Source organism: Apium graveolens, chromosome 7, assembly GCF_009905375.1.
Source record: "Apium graveolens cultivar Ventura chromosome 7, ASM990537v1, whole genome shotgun sequence".
NCBI classification, from domain to species: domain Eukaryota; kingdom Viridiplantae; phylum Streptophyta; class Magnoliopsida; order Apiales; family Apiaceae; genus Apium; species Apium graveolens.
Genome location: NC_133653.1, coordinates 45,052,380 through 45,069,874, shown reverse-complemented (window position 1 = coordinate 45,069,874; position 17,495 = coordinate 45,052,380). Strand labels below are relative to the sequence as shown.

The 17,495-nt window shown below is 35.6% G+C and overlaps 1 protein-coding gene across 1 annotated transcript; it reads left to right on the top strand.

The window, feature by feature from the left end:
• The first annotated feature begins 16,739 nt into the window (after window positions 1-16,739).
• LOC141673560 (uncharacterized) lies at window positions 16,740-17,495 on the top strand. The gene has a single exon (XM_074480311.1). The coding sequence runs from the start codon at window positions 16,740-16,742 to the stop codon at window positions 17,493-17,495; it is 756 nt and encodes a 251-aa protein (XP_074336412.1).

Genomic DNA, 17,495 nt, shown 5'->3' with positions numbered 1-17,495 from the left:
AATTTAAGATCCGAAAACAATCATGTCTGAAGTAGAAACTCCAACTAAGCCCACCAAAACTGAAGAACCTCCAAAGACACAAATCCATAGCCGATATGAGGCTATTAGAGTTCCCATATTGAGACCATCTGAATATCCCATATGGAAGGTGAGGATGACTATGTTTCTGGAAGCTACAAATCCAGAATATCTTGATAGAATCAAGGAAGGGCCTCACAAACCAACCAAGCTCGATGTTGCAGTTGCAGGTGAACCAGCAAAGTCAGTACCAAAGGAGAAGAGTGACTACACTGCTGAAGATATCGCATCAATTGTTAAGGATGCTAAGGTACGACACTTACTGCATAGTGCCATTGATAATGTAATGTCAAACAGGGTAATAAACTGCAAGACTGTAAAGGAGATATGGGATGTCTTGGAAACAAGATGTCAGGGAACTGATACGATTAAGAAGAACAGGAAGACAATACTCACTCAAGAGTATGAACACTTTGACTCAAAGGCTAATGAGTCATTGACTGATTTATATGATAGATTTATAAAACTCTTGAATGATTTGTCACTGGTTGATAAGGAGTATGATCTTGAAGATTCAAACCTTAAATTCCTGTTGGCTCTTCCTGAAAGCTGGGATTTGAAGGCAACAACAATAAGAGACAACTATAATCTTAATGAAATGACTCTTGATGAAATTTATGGGATGCTCATGACTCATGAACTTGAGATGGAACAAAGAAGCAAGAAGAAAGGAGGAAAGTCAAGGACAGTTGCTCTTAAGGCTGAAGAAAAATCCCCCAAGGTAGCTACCTCAAGGAAAGGTAAGGGTAAAGCTCTCTTCACAAAGTCTGATACTGAGTCATCAAGTTCTGATAGTGATGATGACTCAGAATCTGAAAGCTTGCCTGAGACGGATGCTGATGAAGAGATGATGAAGCTGTAAGATTGCATACAGGAAGTTCAGGAAGGGAAAGAAGTTTTCCAGGAAAGGTGCAAGTTCTGATAAGAAGAATTTCAGAAAATCTGAGGGCAAAGGAGGAAAGTCTGACAGAGGAGATTATACAAATGTCAAATGCTACAACTGTGGTAAGAAAGGCCACATATCTCCTGATTGCAAGAAAGTGAAGAGTGACAAAGGCAAGGCTCTTGTCACAAAGAACAAAAGCTGGACAGACACCTCAGATTCTAAAAGTGAGGAGAATTATGCCTTGATGGCAAATGCTGATATGGCAAGTGCTGAAAGCAGTTCTAAAGCTGCTGAGTTAAAGGTACCTCAAACTACTTATGCCTTTCATACTGATGATATTAATGAGTTGAGAAGATATCTTAAAACCATGTTCATTAGCTATAGAGATCAAACTTTAACATGTGAAAGATTAACTTCTGAAAATCTTGCTTGCAAAAAGAGGAATGATTATTTAGAAAAAGAGTTAGTCATGTTCCATCAAACTCAGAAAGATAGAGATGATGCTTTCTATGTTAGGGATGAAGTGCTTAAAATGAATGAATCTCTAAAAGCTGAGTTAGAAAAGGAAAGAGATATTATCAGGACTTGGACTAACTCTGGCAGAACAACTCAGAATTTGTTAAGTAGTGAAAATTGGAAAGAGGGCTTAGGTTATGGAGATGATAAGAATGATAAAGGAACTGTAGAAATTAAGCCTATAGTTGTTAAACAAAAATCTAAGTTAAAGTCTGTTAAGATTGTAGCTGTAAAGTCTGATAATGAGAAATCAGAAGTTAAAAAGGAATTAACTTCTGACAAACTAAAACAGAAAAAGTCAACTGAAGTAAATGTAGGCTTAATGACAAAGAAGCAACTTAGGCATAAGCTGAAAGATGTTAAGAATGCAAACAAGGTAAAATCACCTAGGAAAAATAGAAATTGAAAGGAAGGTGTGAATAAAAGCAATGATTATAAGCATGTTCCTGATGCTCCTAGAAAAACGTGTCATAACTGTGGAAGTTCTAACCATCTGGCTTATTTTTGCAGTAAGAATAAGAACATAAACTCCTTACCTTCAAAGTCAGGAGTTAAGAGTCAGTCTATTAGATATAAGCCACAAAATCCTTGTTTTCATTGTGGTAGTTTATGGCATTCCATTTATACTTGTAAGGAATATCATAGTCTTTACTATGATTATTATCAAATAAAACCTTCTTTAAAGAAAGTTAGCATTGTTCCTTCTAATGTAAGTTCTGATTCAAAGTCTGATAGTGTAAATTCGGATAAGAAAAATGTTAACATAAACTCTGATGCTAAATCCGCTGCAAATGTTAACAAACTTAATAAGGCCAAAGGATCCAAGCAAGTCTGGGTCCTTAAAACTAATCATTAGTGGTCTTTGTGATTGCAGGGCAACAGGAAAAACATCCTAGTTCTGGACAGTAGATGTTCAGGACATATGACTGGAAATAAAGCCCTGCTATCAGACTTTGTGGAGAAGGCTGGCCCAAGTGTTTCTTATGGAGATGACAACATTGGAAAAATATTGGGATATGGCAATATCAATCTTGGGAATGTCATCATTACAGAAGTAGCTCTGGTCTCAGGACTTAAACACAATCTGCTGAGTGTCAGTCAAATCTATGACAGAGGTTATCATGTGGATTTTTTTGAAGAACACTGTGAAGTTATTAGTAAATCTACAGGCAAAGCTGTTCTGAAAGGATACAGGTATGGTAACATCTATGAAGCCAAGCTTTCAACAAGTACTGATGGTTCTGCAATCTGTCTGATGAGTAGAGCATCAATTGAAGAAAGCTGGAATTGGCACAAGAAACTCTCTCATTTAAATTTCAACAATATAAATGAGCTAGTCAAGAAAGATCTTGGGAGAGGACTGCCAAAGTCAGTATTTGCTCCTGATGGCCTTTGTGATTCTTGTTAGAAGGCTAAACAAAGGAAATCCTCATTCAAGAGCAAGACTGAATCATCAATTTTTGAGCCTTATCACCTACTAAATGTTGATCTATTTAGTCCGGTAAATGTCATGTCTATTGCAAAGAAGAAATATGCTATCATAGTGGATGAGTTCACCAGATACACATGGGTGTATTTTTTGCACACAAAAAGTGAAACTGCATCTATCTTGATTGATTATGTCAGGCAACTGGATAAATGGTCAAAGATTCTGTGAAGATAATAAGAAGTGATAATGGTACTGAGTTCAAGAATTTGATAATGGAAGATTTCTGCAAAAACCATGGAATCAAGCAGGAATTTTTTGCTCCTGGAACACCACAGCAAAATGGAGTTGTTGAAAGAAAAAATAGAACTCTCATTGAAGCTGCACGTATAATGCTTGATGAAGCAAAGCTTCCAACCTATTTCTAGGCTGAAGCTGTGTAGACTGCTTGTTTTACTCAGAATGCAACACTCATTAACAAGCAAGGAAAGACACCATATGAGATGGTGAAGAAAAAGAAGCCAAATATGAAGTATTTTCATGTATTTGGATGCAAATGTTTTGTTCTTAAGACTCACCCTGAACAGCTATCCAAATTTGATCTAAAAGCTGATGAAGGAATCTTTGTTGGATCCACTTTCCACAAAAGCCTTCAGAGTCTATAACTTGAGAACAAGAGTGGTCATGGAATCTATCAATGTCTATTTTGATGATAAGAAGATTACTGGACTTGAAGATTTCAATGATCATGATCAGCTGAGATTTGAAAATGAAGACTTAAATTCTGATACTGAAAATCATGACAGTCTAAATCCTGATACTACAAACTCTGATGGATTAAACTCTGATGTTATTGAAACTGTGGTGACTACGCCAAAGAAAGATGCACCTATGCAGGGGGGAGCATAATCAAGATACAACCACATCTCAAGAAGCATCAGAATATACAACTGGCTCTTCAAGTTCTGATTCGTCAAGTTCTGATAAGCCAAGTTCTCATAGTTCTGAAAACTTAAATTCTGAAGGATCCAACTCAGAGAGCATAGTTTCAGGGGGAGCATCAGAAAATGTTGATGAAGATAACATGGATCATGGGAGAGCATCCAGTTCTAGAGAAAACCTTCCATCTGCAAGGAAGTGGACTAAATCACATACACCTGACTTAATTATTGGAAATCCTGATGCAGGTGTCAAAACTAGAACAGCTACTTCGAGTGAATGTCTTTACAATTATTTTCTTTCTCAGACTGAACCAAAGAAAGTGGAAGAAGCTCTTCAAGATGCTGATTGGGTGCAAGCAATGCAGGAAGAGTTAAATGAATTTGAAAGAAACAAAGTCTGGACCCTAGTGCCAAGACCAAAGAACAGATCTGTTGTTGGTACAAAGTGGGTATTCAGAAACAAAACTGATAGTGATGGTATAATTACAAGGAATAAGGCAAGGTTGGTTGTAAAAGGATATTCTCAACATGAGGGAATTGATTATGATGAAACATTTGCACCAGTTGCTAGATTGGAAGCCATAAGGATATTTTTGGCTTATGCTGCTCACAAAAAGTTTACTGTCTTTCAAATAGATATGAAAAGTGCTTTTCTCAATGGAGAATTGGAGGAGGAAGTATATGTTGAACAACCTCCAGGCTTTGTAGATCCCAAATATCCTAATCATGTCTATAGGCTTGATAAAGTACTTTATGGCCTTAAGCAAACTCCAAGAGCATGGTATGAGACTTTAGCTCAGTTTTTTCTGAAAAGTGGATTTAACAGAGGAACTATAGACAAAACACTGTTCTACCTCAACCATGGAAATGACTTACTTCTGGTTCAGATATATGTTGATGATATCATCTTTGGTTCTACAAATGACAGACTTTGCAAGAAGTTTGCCAAACTGATACAGTCAAGATATCAAATGAGTATGATGGGGGAACTTAGCTATTTTCTGGGTCTTCAAGTCAAGCAGAATGAAGAAGGCACTTTTATTTGTCAAACCAAGTACACCAGAAATTTGCTGAAGAAATTTGGAATGCAAGATTGTTCAAGTGCATCTACTCCCATGGCCACTGCAACAAAACTGGATAAGGATACTGGTAAATCAGTAGATATTACTAATTACAGAGGTATGATTGGCTCTCTACTCTATCTAACTGCTAGTAGACCTGATATCATGTATGCTACATGTCTTTGTGCAAGATTTCAAGCAGATCCAAGAGAACCTCACTTAACGGTTGTGAAAAGAATTTTCAAGTATCTTAAGGGAACAGCTGATTTGGGATTGTGGTATCCCAGAGAATCAGATTCTAAACTAATAGGTTACTCAGATGCAGATTTTGCAGGTTGCAAAATTGACAGGAAAAGCACAAGTGGAAGCTGCCAATTTCTTGGAGGCAGATTGGTTTCTTGGTTTAGCAAGAAATAAAAGTCAATTTCCACATCAACTGCAGAAGCAGAATATATTGCTGCAGGAAACTGTTTTGCACAGTTTCTTTGGATGAAGAATCAGTAACTGGATTATGGGTTAACATATTTTAAAATCCCTATTTAATGTGATAATCAAAGTGCTATTGCTATGACAGGTAATCCAGTTCAACACTCAATGACAAAGCACATCAGCATTAGGTACCACTTCATAAGGGAACATGTGGATGAAGGTACAATGGAATTGCACTTTGTTCCAACAGATCAACAACTAGCAGATATCTTCACAAAACCACTGTGTGAAGCTACTTTTACAAGATTGGTGAATGAACTTGGAATGGTTTCAGGTTCTTTCTCTAAATCTGCTTAGCTTTTGTTCTGATGCATCAGACTTTATGATCAGTATTTACAGAAATTACTCTCTTTGTGTATTCTGTGCTTAATTGAAAATTGCTTAAGTACTGATTGTTGTTTGATGTGAATTTCTAAACTCTGATAGTGAACTGACTGTTTCTGTGACTATTCAATCCTATGAGGATAACTGTGCTAGATACTGACCTAGTAGTCTTTAACATACTAGAGATCCCATGATAGAAGTAATTATTTTATGTGGAAATCTATTGACACAAGCAAATTCTGATATTGAGCTTAGTCACGTTTACTTTGTTTATCTTATTACTAAGTCAAAAACTAGAATAATGCTTCTCATCTGTTAAGTTCTGATGTTAGTAAATCTGATGGATGTATAAAGTGCTGATAAACCTCACTCATCAAAAGAAAAAGTAACAGAAAAGGCAATAAAAATCAGGTACTGCTTTGAGATCTAGAGTAAAAATGTGGAAGGGACGACCCAAGGGCATTGCTGGTATTAAGTAATATGCATCAGAAAAGCAAATAATTATTTTTCTTGGTGACTTTTCACACTCTATAATTACTGGAGAAATACTCTGATAATAGCATAAATTCTGATAAGCAGTCGTGACTCACTTACACTGAGAAGCCACTGTAAAATGGAATTTCAAAAGATGCATAAAATAAGCACAAAACAGTTAAGGTGGACTCGTGCATGAACTCATTCAAAAGTAAACTTCAGAATAATGACAGATTTTTAGTAAAGTTCTTAGTTATGCCTTATTTCTAAGATGTACTGAAGTGAATCAGACTTTACTCTTTGTCTGATATTTTGCTTAATGCACACACTTACACTCCATATGAATGATGAAAATTACTGTGGCGTTCAATGTTGTTTTAGATGAACAGTTTATGTGTCAGATTGCATAAATTCTGAGGATAAGTTCTGATGGAAGTTCTGATAAATAAGTCTAAGTGCTGATATTAAATTTTGATCCTCTATTTGACTTATTTATGGTTAAAATCTGAAACAGTCTTATTTTAAATCAGAATATGTACGGGTGAGATATTAACAGTCAATACAATTAGGGTTAGTGGAACACGTACATGCACAATTATATTTACTTGTTTCTTGTGCGCATTAAACCCTCTTTTACACTTCCAATGACTGTTTTTCTTCTTCCCAGTCTAGGGAGACGAGGTAGAATTATTTCTACCTGTCAGCATTAAATTTCCTTGCGTCTCCTGGCATTCTATTGCCTATATAAACCAACACCTCAAATCAGCCTACACATCATTTCTTTTCTCACATACTCACTCTCTTTTCCTTCATACCAACACAATCATGGTCAACTACAATATATTTTTAAACGATGAGACCTTCAACATGGAGTTGAGCTGTGAGGACTGGCAGCAGGAATGGCACGTAACTGTCATTCCTGATGAGATTTGGGACTCGGTTCCCCAGGAGGTTCTCACACACCTCCTGTTCTTTTACATGGACTACCATCGCCATCTGGAGCGATTGGAAGAAGAAAGGCTGGAAGCTCTCCGCCAACAAGAGTGAATCATTCGACTCGCTATTCTTTTCGTAGAGAGTCGGAAGAAGAAATAATTTGTTCTCTTCTTCCTATTTTTCTTCATCGTCAGCTTTGTCCGGCTTCTTAGCCAAGGACAAAAGCTGTTGATGTTGGAGTTGAAGTTTGTAGCTTAGGACAGTCTTGTAATGTTCTGATGTAAATTTCAATTTCATGAATGTATTCTCTTAATATATGAATGGAATTTTATATTTTTGCAAGATTTTATCTCTGAGATGTTTTAAATTCTGCTGCATTTTTTAAATCCTGATATATCCATATTCTGATGACCATTTTAATTACTGATATAAATTAAGTTCTGATTTTAAAATATCAGTACTTGTTTACTTGATTTATTTTTTTTGGTCATTCTCACACTTGAATATTTTTACAGAATATTGGTTTTACAGTAAAAATAATTAAATAAGTGGGAACAGTTTAAATTTTGAATTAAAACTGACTTACCTCAATTAATGGGATTACTTGGTAAGTGGAACGGTTTTTCCTTGAAAAACTGCATGTGATAAGTAATGATTACTGTTTTCCCGTGCCCATTAACTATTCATTATTGCTGCATGTCTGACAGATGTCCAACGGTTATTTTTTTTAACCATGTATAAGTAAGAGAGAGAGAAGATTATACAATCTTTTATTTACTTTTACACTTTATCTCTCTTTCTTTACTTTTACTCTCTCTCATCTCCTGACGTTGGTTTTCATACAGACATTTTATCAAATACCTTACGGGCAACCTTACTTCTCAATTTTTTTTTCTCATGGCACCTAAGGATTTGATTATAGATGGAGCCAAGTTCATTCCCAACAACTATGCTGCAATCCTAAATCATGATGAAGCTCCATCTGAGTTGCACTTTGTGCAAGATCTTCTGACATACAGTGAAATTGGGTATGCATTGACCCAGCCTCAAGTCATTTCCAGCCAACAAGTTCTGACGTTTTGGCGGACTGGGCATTTTGATAATGGTGGTGCTACTGGTACTCCCATCATTGTTTTTGAAGTCAATGATGTTGAACATGTGGTAACTCCTGGAATAGTTCGTAAAGCTCTACATTTACCAGAAGGCTGCATTTTCTCAACACCGGAGGAACCAGTTCTATAGCAGCTCATGGCCAATTTGGGGTATGAGAAGAGTTTGGCTAAGCTTGGATAGTTGAAACGAGCACATATCAGAAAGGAATGGAGCTTTTTCTTTGACTGCATCACTAAAGCCTTCGGGAATAAGTGTTCCAACTTTGATGTCATTCCAATAATGAGTCAGCACATCGGGTATGCTATTATTAACCAAACTCATTTTGATTTTGCAAGTGCTGTGCTAGGCTTTATTGGGGATAGGATGACAGAGGATAGAAATATAGTTTACTTTGCTAGATTCTGTCAGCTTATATATACCTTTTGCTGTGCTGACGACCCTCAACTAGCCAGTTCTTTATTTCCACCTTTTAAACTTGCAAAATAGGCTTTTAATGACTTGGTAAATGCTGACCTTAAGAAAACAGTGGTTAGACCTTTACAGATTCCTCAGTCTGTAAAACAGATCCTGGTAAATGCTGATCCTCAAACCTATAGATTTATGTATCCTGATGTACAACCTACCACCACATCCCAAACACTACAACAACCATCAGAACATACCACTCATACATCTATACCTCAATCCTCTATCAGAATACATCTCAAACCCTCACAGATAGCTCAACCTTCATCATCAGCACATACTGTGAAGCCTTCATCTTCCAAGCCCAAGAGGACAAAGACTGTCCCTCAGACACCACAGAAGAGAAGGAGGATTGTTCTGAGAGATGAGTCTGATAGTGAGGAACAGGTTTCTGCATCAGAACCTGTTATGAAAGAAGCTGAGAAGGTCCCTTCTCAGAAGGATTCTGAAATTGGGGGATCTAAGCTTCTCAAAAGGCTTAGAAGAATGACTTATGCTGAACCTCCCAAGGAATCCCCACCTTCAAAGAGATACAAGAAACAGAGAGCTAAAAGGCCAGCTTCAGATGATGAGGAAGCAGCAGCTAAGGAAGGAGATCAGGAATCTCTGATCTCAAAAGAACCAAAATTTGCTGAAGCTACTACATCTCCCTCTCCATTGTCCCCAACTCAGGAAGCTGCTACAGATAAGGCAAACACACCATCTGTGTCTCTTGTACATGAAACTGTATCTCCTATAGACCCAAGCACAAGTGCTGAAATTGATATTCACAACCTGGTTGTGCCTGAGGTTCTCTACTTAGAAGCTCCAACAACAATTAATCCATCAACAACACCTTTTACTGATGCTACTCAAACTTCAGAAGTGTCTACAACACCTTCTCTGCATCTAGATGTTGATGATCAGAATATAGGTGAGCATCAGGATATGGTTGTTGATCAGAACTTGGAAACAGATCAGCACTTAGAAGATGATGCTGAAGCCTCAATTGCTTCTCATACTGTTGTTTTATCAGAAGATGCTAATTCTGTCAGTTCTGATGCTTCAAATGTTGATACTACTGGTGATGCTGCTATTAATACAGATGCTGATGAAGCTGGTCCTTCAGGAAATGCACCTCAACAAACTGTTCATAAATCTAAACTAGTTAAGAAGTTTGTTACAAGAGCAGCACCAGTACCTTGGAGTGAAACTCCTAGAGGACAGGAGTGGAATAAGGAATGGAACTCAGTTACCTTTGTTCCATCTGAAAAGATTCTTGTTAAGCACTTGGCAAAAGCTGATGAAATGTTAATTAATGATGATTTCAAGACACAGCTTCGAGTCACTGCATTGAGTACTAGACATCTTCAAGGTCTCCATTCAACAACTCATGCAGAGTTACATAAAATTCAGGAAGAATTGCTCAAGCAAGAAACGACTCAGAAAATTGATAAGAAAAAAATTCTTCCAACCTACCTTTGACAGAGTTGCTTACATTGAGAAGACCCAAGAGAAGCAACAGTCTCAGATTGATGATATTTTGAAAAATCAAGCTTCTCAGCAATCTCAACTCGATGAAACCCAAGCCTCAGTGGAATTGCTTGTCTCTCTTCTCTTACCTGCTGATGCCAAAAAGGGGGAGAAAGTAATTAAGTCCAAATGCAAAACTGTTAAGACACTGAAGGGGAAGGATGATGAAAAAGATGACCAGGGAAACTCTGGAATGGGTGGAGGTCATGGTCATGGTAGAAGTTTCTCATCAAGAAGAGCTGAAATTACAAGTCACAGGACAAGTTCTGATGCTGGAAAAAGAATTACTTCTGCTACTGGTAAAAGGATAAGTTCTGATGAACTTTTGGATCTTGATGAAGAAATATCAAGACAACTATTTCTGAAAGAAAATCCAGTAATGGACTTTGAGAGTCTGATGGAAGAAGAAGCCAGACTTAAGTCAGAAATAGTCAAATCTAAATCTGAAACTTCTGTTGGTAAAAAGAAACTTCCAAAGGCCAAAGGCATTGTGATAAAAAAAGAACAAATCCTGAAGCAACCAAGGCTAAATCACAATTGCAGATAGATCCAAGGTCCAAGGGAAAAGAGAAAGTTGGTGAACCTATCAAGGTTTATGTGCCTCCTGTGGATGAAGAAATTACTGTTGAAGATGCTGATCTTGCTCTGACTTCAAGAAAACTTTCTAAGACAACCTCTGACATGGCTCAAGTTGTTCAGAGTCAAGATATAGTTAGTTCTGATATCTCAAAGAAGCAAGTAACCTCTGACATAGCTCAAGTTAACTTGATATCAGAAGATAAATCAAAAGAAACCTCTGACATTGCTCATGTTAAACCTTCAAAGTTACTCCTATCAGGATTCACCAAAGCCAAACAGACTCAACCTTTAAAGACTGTTGTAAGTGGTTTTGAAGCAAGAGTGGTTACTGGAAAGGAAGCAAGAGATAAATCTGGATTGGGTAGTGCTAATGAAAGAAGAATACAGAACACAACCAATGATCCAACTTTCTTAAGTGAACCAGGTATTGGAGCAACTCCTGAAAGATTGAATCAACTAGAATCTGTACAGATGGTTTACCATACCTGCTTGAGAGAACACGTCTTGTTGTACTTCATGATAGATGGTAGGGTTTATCATATAAGGGAAAATGTCATTCCACTGAAGTATTTTGAAGAATTGGAACATGTATTATTCTTACTTCAAGTGAATGACAAAATAACAGAAAGTGTTGCAAACTATTTGAAGAGTCAAATTTAGAGACAGAAAAGGCTTTATTCTGTAAAGTCTGACATCACATATCTTCCAAAGTACAGAGATCACAAGGGTGATATTGTTGAGATGAAGCCTAACTCTGCTAAGATTATAACTACCTTTCTGGGTTACAAGGCTGTGGAGTTCAATCTTGAGTCTGACTAGGCGTATTTGATCAGACTGGATCAGGACATAAGGAAAGCTAAAATTAATGATCTCAGGGCTGCAATCTTTCAAACTGGTGAAGATTCTGCAGAACTTAAAGATGCTAAAAGGAGGATGATTGATGAACTCATATATGCTGAGAGATGTTTGTTAAAGAACTATCTTAGAACAACTCCTGACATCAGAGAGATCAGAAAGTGAAGCCAAGTCAAGATCTACAACTGCTCAAATTCTGATATGTATACAGACTGAAGTTGTTATCAGAAGTTAAAGTTGGTAAAGCTTTAAGGACTGTAAGTTGTAGTTATCTAGTCAAAATCTCATGCATTTATACTTAATGTTTTTGACATCATCAAATATCTGTTAAACTTGTATATTATGCTAATTTACAAGTTGAGGGAGATTGTTAGATATATTTGATAATGTCATGTCTAATATGATTTATGTTTAGTTTTCAGATCTTACTTAAACAGGACAAATCAGTACTTAACTGAAATCAGCACTTATACTGAAGTCAGAACTTAAGTCATCAGTACTTAAGGTTCAGGAGATATTTATCAGAAGATAATATCAGGACTTAAAGGAAACGTTCAGATAAGGAAGACGGCTGATTGAAAGGAAAAGAAGATCAAGACAAACGTAAGAAGAGATATGCATGAAGAAGGAATTCTATGAAGAATAGAATACTTGGAAGAAAAGATATTTGATTGATATATTTTAGGAAGCAGAATTATATTCCATATCAATTAGCGATTATCTTGTAACTGTGTAGTATATAAACACAGACATAGGGTTTATACTATAAGTGTTATCATTATCGAGAAGATTATTCATTGTAACCCTACCAGCTCTTGTGATATTTGTTCATCACTGAGAGAGGACAGTTCCATACTATAACAGAATTTATTGTTTTGAATAAAGTTTGTTTTCTATTACTTGAGTTATTAGAGTTCGATTTGATTGTGCTATACACTGTATTCACCCCCCTCTACAGTGTGTGTGTGGCCTAACACTAGTCTATCAAGCTACAATGCATGATGATGATTTGATAGAAGATGAAACTGTTCAAATTCTGAAGAGAAGAAAGATAACCGAAGAATTTAAAACAACCTCTGACACTGCTCAAGTTGTTCAGAATGAAGAACAGGAAGTTACAAAAGAAACAACAAATTTGAAAAAGATGACAATTGCTGATAAGAAGAAGCTGTTATGGAAGAAAGCTACTCCAGTTGAACCAAAGTCCAATCTTATGATTAATCAACTCGCAACATTTGGGTTGAGAGCCAAGCAACCTAGAGATAGAGCTGGATTAGGTTCTGATGAAGAGAAGATACAAACAGGAGTAGAAGTTACTCTAAGAGATCCTTTCATATTGACAGACAAACTATATGAACAAATCAAACAAAAGCACCTTGACAAAGTGTTGTATGCTCAAATTATGATAGATGCTCATGATAAGGAAAATCTAAAAGAGAAATTGATCTTATTTCTCAATGATGGAAGAACCTACAGACTAGCTGATACTGATGTGCTAAAGAAGTCTGTCAGAGAGCTTCAACATATTCACTATCTTCTGGAAGTAAAATCTGATATACCAAGAAGATGGTCAGAATACATTTTGAAGGTTATAAGAGATCTTCTCAGAATCTCTGGTATAAAAGCTTCTCAGTATATACCCATGATTACTGAAGATGATGGAAGATAAATTCATATGCTGAAAAACTCTGCTAAGGTGGAAGTTATTCTGAAAGGAAGATGCTTATGTTATAATGAAAACTCTTCACATCCTAAAGTTATCAGACTTGGTGATGAACTTGAAAGAATATCAATTCAAGCTCTCAGAACAGCCATTTATCAAATTGTTGACAGTAAAGATGAAGAACTGATGCAGGTCAAAGCACAGTTAGTTGAAGTTCTGAGAAAAGCTGAAGATAAGCTGGTAAAAGATTTTGTAAGAATCATTATGGATTCAGATTGATCCAGTGATGTTGGTAAAACTACAAGTATTGTAAGTTGTAGTTAATAGTCTTATTAAACTCTTATTGCATTTGAACTTAAATGTTTTTGACATCATCAAATCTATTAACTTGTATATTTTTGCATAATTTACAAGTTGGGGGAGATTGTTAGCTATATTTGAGATGTCATGTCTAATATGTTTCATGTTTAGTTTTCAGATCTTAACAAACAGGAAATATCAGGACTTACTGGAATCAGTACTTACTGGAAATTAGAAGATATATATCAGAATTTAAGGTCATATCAGAACTTAAGTACGGGAGGACTTACAGTTAAGGAAGGAAGCTAATTTACAGGATAGAAGATCGAGACTAAAATAAAAGAAGATATGCATGGAAAGAGTTAGAAGATAAGAAGACTTGTATAAGATATCTGATTGATATATTTTAGTAGACAGAATTATATTCCATGTCAATTAGAAGTTATCTTGTAACTGTGTACTATATAAACACAGACATAGGTTTACACTATATGTGTTATCATTATCGAGAAGATCATACATTGTAACATAGCAGCTCTTAGTGATATTTGTTCATCACTGAGAGAGAACAGTTCCATTGTAACCGAGTTTATTATATTGAATATATTTGTTTACTGTTACTTGTGTTCGAAATCGATTTGATTGTATAAAACACTGTATTCAACCCCCTTCTACAGTGTTGTGTGACCTAACAATCTCTTTTATATATAATAACCCAACATGGCTCTAAAATTAGTGAGACTTTTTATTCTCAGTGAAATGACGGATTTGCCCATGTATTTATCATAATTAAAAAATTGTTGTTGACGGAATCGAACCACGGTCTACCCATTAATTTTAACACTACAATATCACTATGGTAGTATATTTTTTATGTATTTAATCAAGTACTTAATGTGTGTCACTAAATAGTAAAATTTCAGCTTGCTATTGCAATTTATGAAATAATTTTTTAGTCATATTTTTCGATTTAGTTAGCTATATATTTATAAATAATTAAAGTTATAATTTAGATAATAATTTTGATCAATATCTAACATATAAAGATAATTATTATACGGAAAATATAAATAAATTAAGACATAGCATGTATCTAGTAATGTGATGTGTTTCCAAGTAATCGTGTTGTTAAAATCTAGGATATTATATATAAGAATTAATTAACAATGTCAAATAATCAAGTTCACACTAATACAAAAATAAACAAATAATGTATATAATGTGTGTTTATCCAATAAAAAATATATTGTTAGAACATATACATGAGATAAGTTTAAGAAAATAAAATGCTATATTTTAGTCATTTGACCAAACTGGTGTTAGATGAATTTATTCAATTATTGATTTAGAGCAACATATTTAGGTTTATTTCGAACTTAACATCATAATTTACTTGATTTAAAAAAAAATCAAAATTTGTTCATTTTTCTAAAAAAAATGAAAAAATCACCGAAAAAACCCGACAACCACTATCTAGAATTACAAGAATTCAATTTGAAAGAACATTATTATTTTTGCTTCAAATATGGTTGAAGTTATTCAAGTTTCAACTTCTCTTTCTCCCAAAAATTTTGGGAATATTTCACCATTCTCATAAAATTTTAAAACTTTATACGGCACGGGGCAAGGGAGGGGGGGCTATTGGGCTAGTAAATGTTAAATTTGCAACGCATGTACATTTGTAGTTTGACAAATAATTTACTTGAAGCAAGTCATGATCAATGCATAATGCATTACGTACTCAAACCCCCTAATTATGATGTGTGTTTATAAAATAAAGTTGGTGATGATAATACAGTGTGTAATGAAGAATGCAAGCAATCTATACATGGCAGCAAACGGACCCTCATCCTTAGAGCTTACAGAACACCACAAACATAATTTATATATACTTGACTATTCATCATGGCACACACATGTGCATATTCACATATATTTTGTTATTCTGGGACCTGATTCATTCCTCCCTCTTTACAGCAAAAGACACAAGGCACTATCAATGGTCTTCATACACCCACATGTCTTTTTGCCACCACCCTCCTTCGTCTCTAAGTAACTCTCTACATTTGATCATATATTGAATTCCTGATTGTTGTTTCAATTTTGGTATCCTTAGTTTTATGTATTATTATCTATATATATACTAGGGTTTTCCTTACAACTGAGTGTTTATATTCATCTATTCGATATAAATTTCGCGCCGTGGATGGTTTTTATAATGACAATTTTTATAAATACAGGCGTCACCATCTATCCCTACTTAATACCTCTTATACAATTTTACCGGATGATTGTTGGTCAAAAATTAATTATTATACATCAGTTTCCATCTATAATCACGTTATTATCGATTTCAAAAATTTGAATTAATCGAATAAAATATCGATTTCGAATTTATTGGATAAATTTTAAAAATCAAATGATTTATAAATCATGTATTGAAACGGTCAAATATTTTTGACCAATTTCTTCTGGAATTTATAAAAAACCGGTCCGATTGTAATAATAAAATCTATAATTTATAATCTAAACTTGTATGTAGGTTGAATGTATATATATAATTGCAGGAAAAGGGGATAATATATAGTGATAACAATTAGTAAATATTACTAGGGGGTACATGTATAATAGTGGCCCCCACAAGCTACCAAATCGCCCCCACCAAACACATCATACACACCACAAACCCAGCCACCCTCAAGAAACACACAAGCCCAAGCTAGTCTTCATTCATCTCTATTATCTTATTAACTTGTCGTTTTCACAGATAGATTGATAGAGATTTCGCACTAAAACACACTTCAACATACAGAGAATTAACTTATACATATTTTATATATGGAGAGAGAAAATCTCAGGCATCCTCGCTTCTCATCACCTTCTTAATCCTACCAAAACCAATCTCATCATTTCTATATTTATATCTCCAAAACAACAAACCTACCTTGTTTTTTCTTATAACCAAACCACCCTCAATCCCCCCCCTTCTACCTCAATTCCCTATCCTCTTCTTTCACCTGCATCAAAAACCTTCTCCACGCATCACTACAAGAAAACACGGTCATTTTCGACTAACTAAATCCACCGAATATATATCTGAATATACAAAAAAATTGCCTATATGGGATTGAGTATGAAACAGGTTTCGGACGATGATAGCCAGGTGTTTAATAATTGGCTGCAACCATCAGAATCAGATCCGAAACCTCCTCAATCGAATAAGCGATCACACCAGCAGCTACAGCAGCCAGATCCACTCAACTGTCCAAGATGCAACTCAACAAACACTAAATTTTGCTACTACAACAACTACAACAGAACACAGCCACGTCATTTCTGTAAGGCTTGTAAACGTCACTGGACTAAAGGTGGCACTCTCCGAAACGTCCCGGTTGGTGGCGGCCGCAAAAACAAACGACACAAACCATCTCATCAACCACCTGCCATCACCACTACCACTGTTAATCCACCGTTATCGAGTTTATATCAAACTATGAACAGCATTCACCATCTACCATCTTTTCTTAGCCATGATGATGGTGCATTGATATACAATACCGAAAGTTTCATGAACCATCAGCCCATGCAGTTTTCATTTTCGAGTTCGAATTCGGAGGTAAATCGTTCATTAAATAATATTGCAACATCTTTTCAGAAGCTGGAAAACATGGAGAAATCAGTGAATATTGGTGGTATGAAGCCTGGGATTAATGAAGCATGGGAATTCGAAGTTCCGGGTAATGAGAATGATAACACAAGTAGTAGTTTGAGTGTGATGGAATTGGAAAGTAGTAGCTACTGGAATTGGAATGAGTTTGATGGTACAGTGGGTGATTTTAGTATACCTAACTGGGATGGAACAGACATCAAACCCTAG

What these genes read in the sequence shown, in the direction of transcription:
- LOC141673560 (XM_074480311.1), top strand. Translation starts at nt 16,740, where the DNA reads ATGGGATTGAGTATGAAACAGGTTTCGGACGATGATAGCCAGGTGTTT.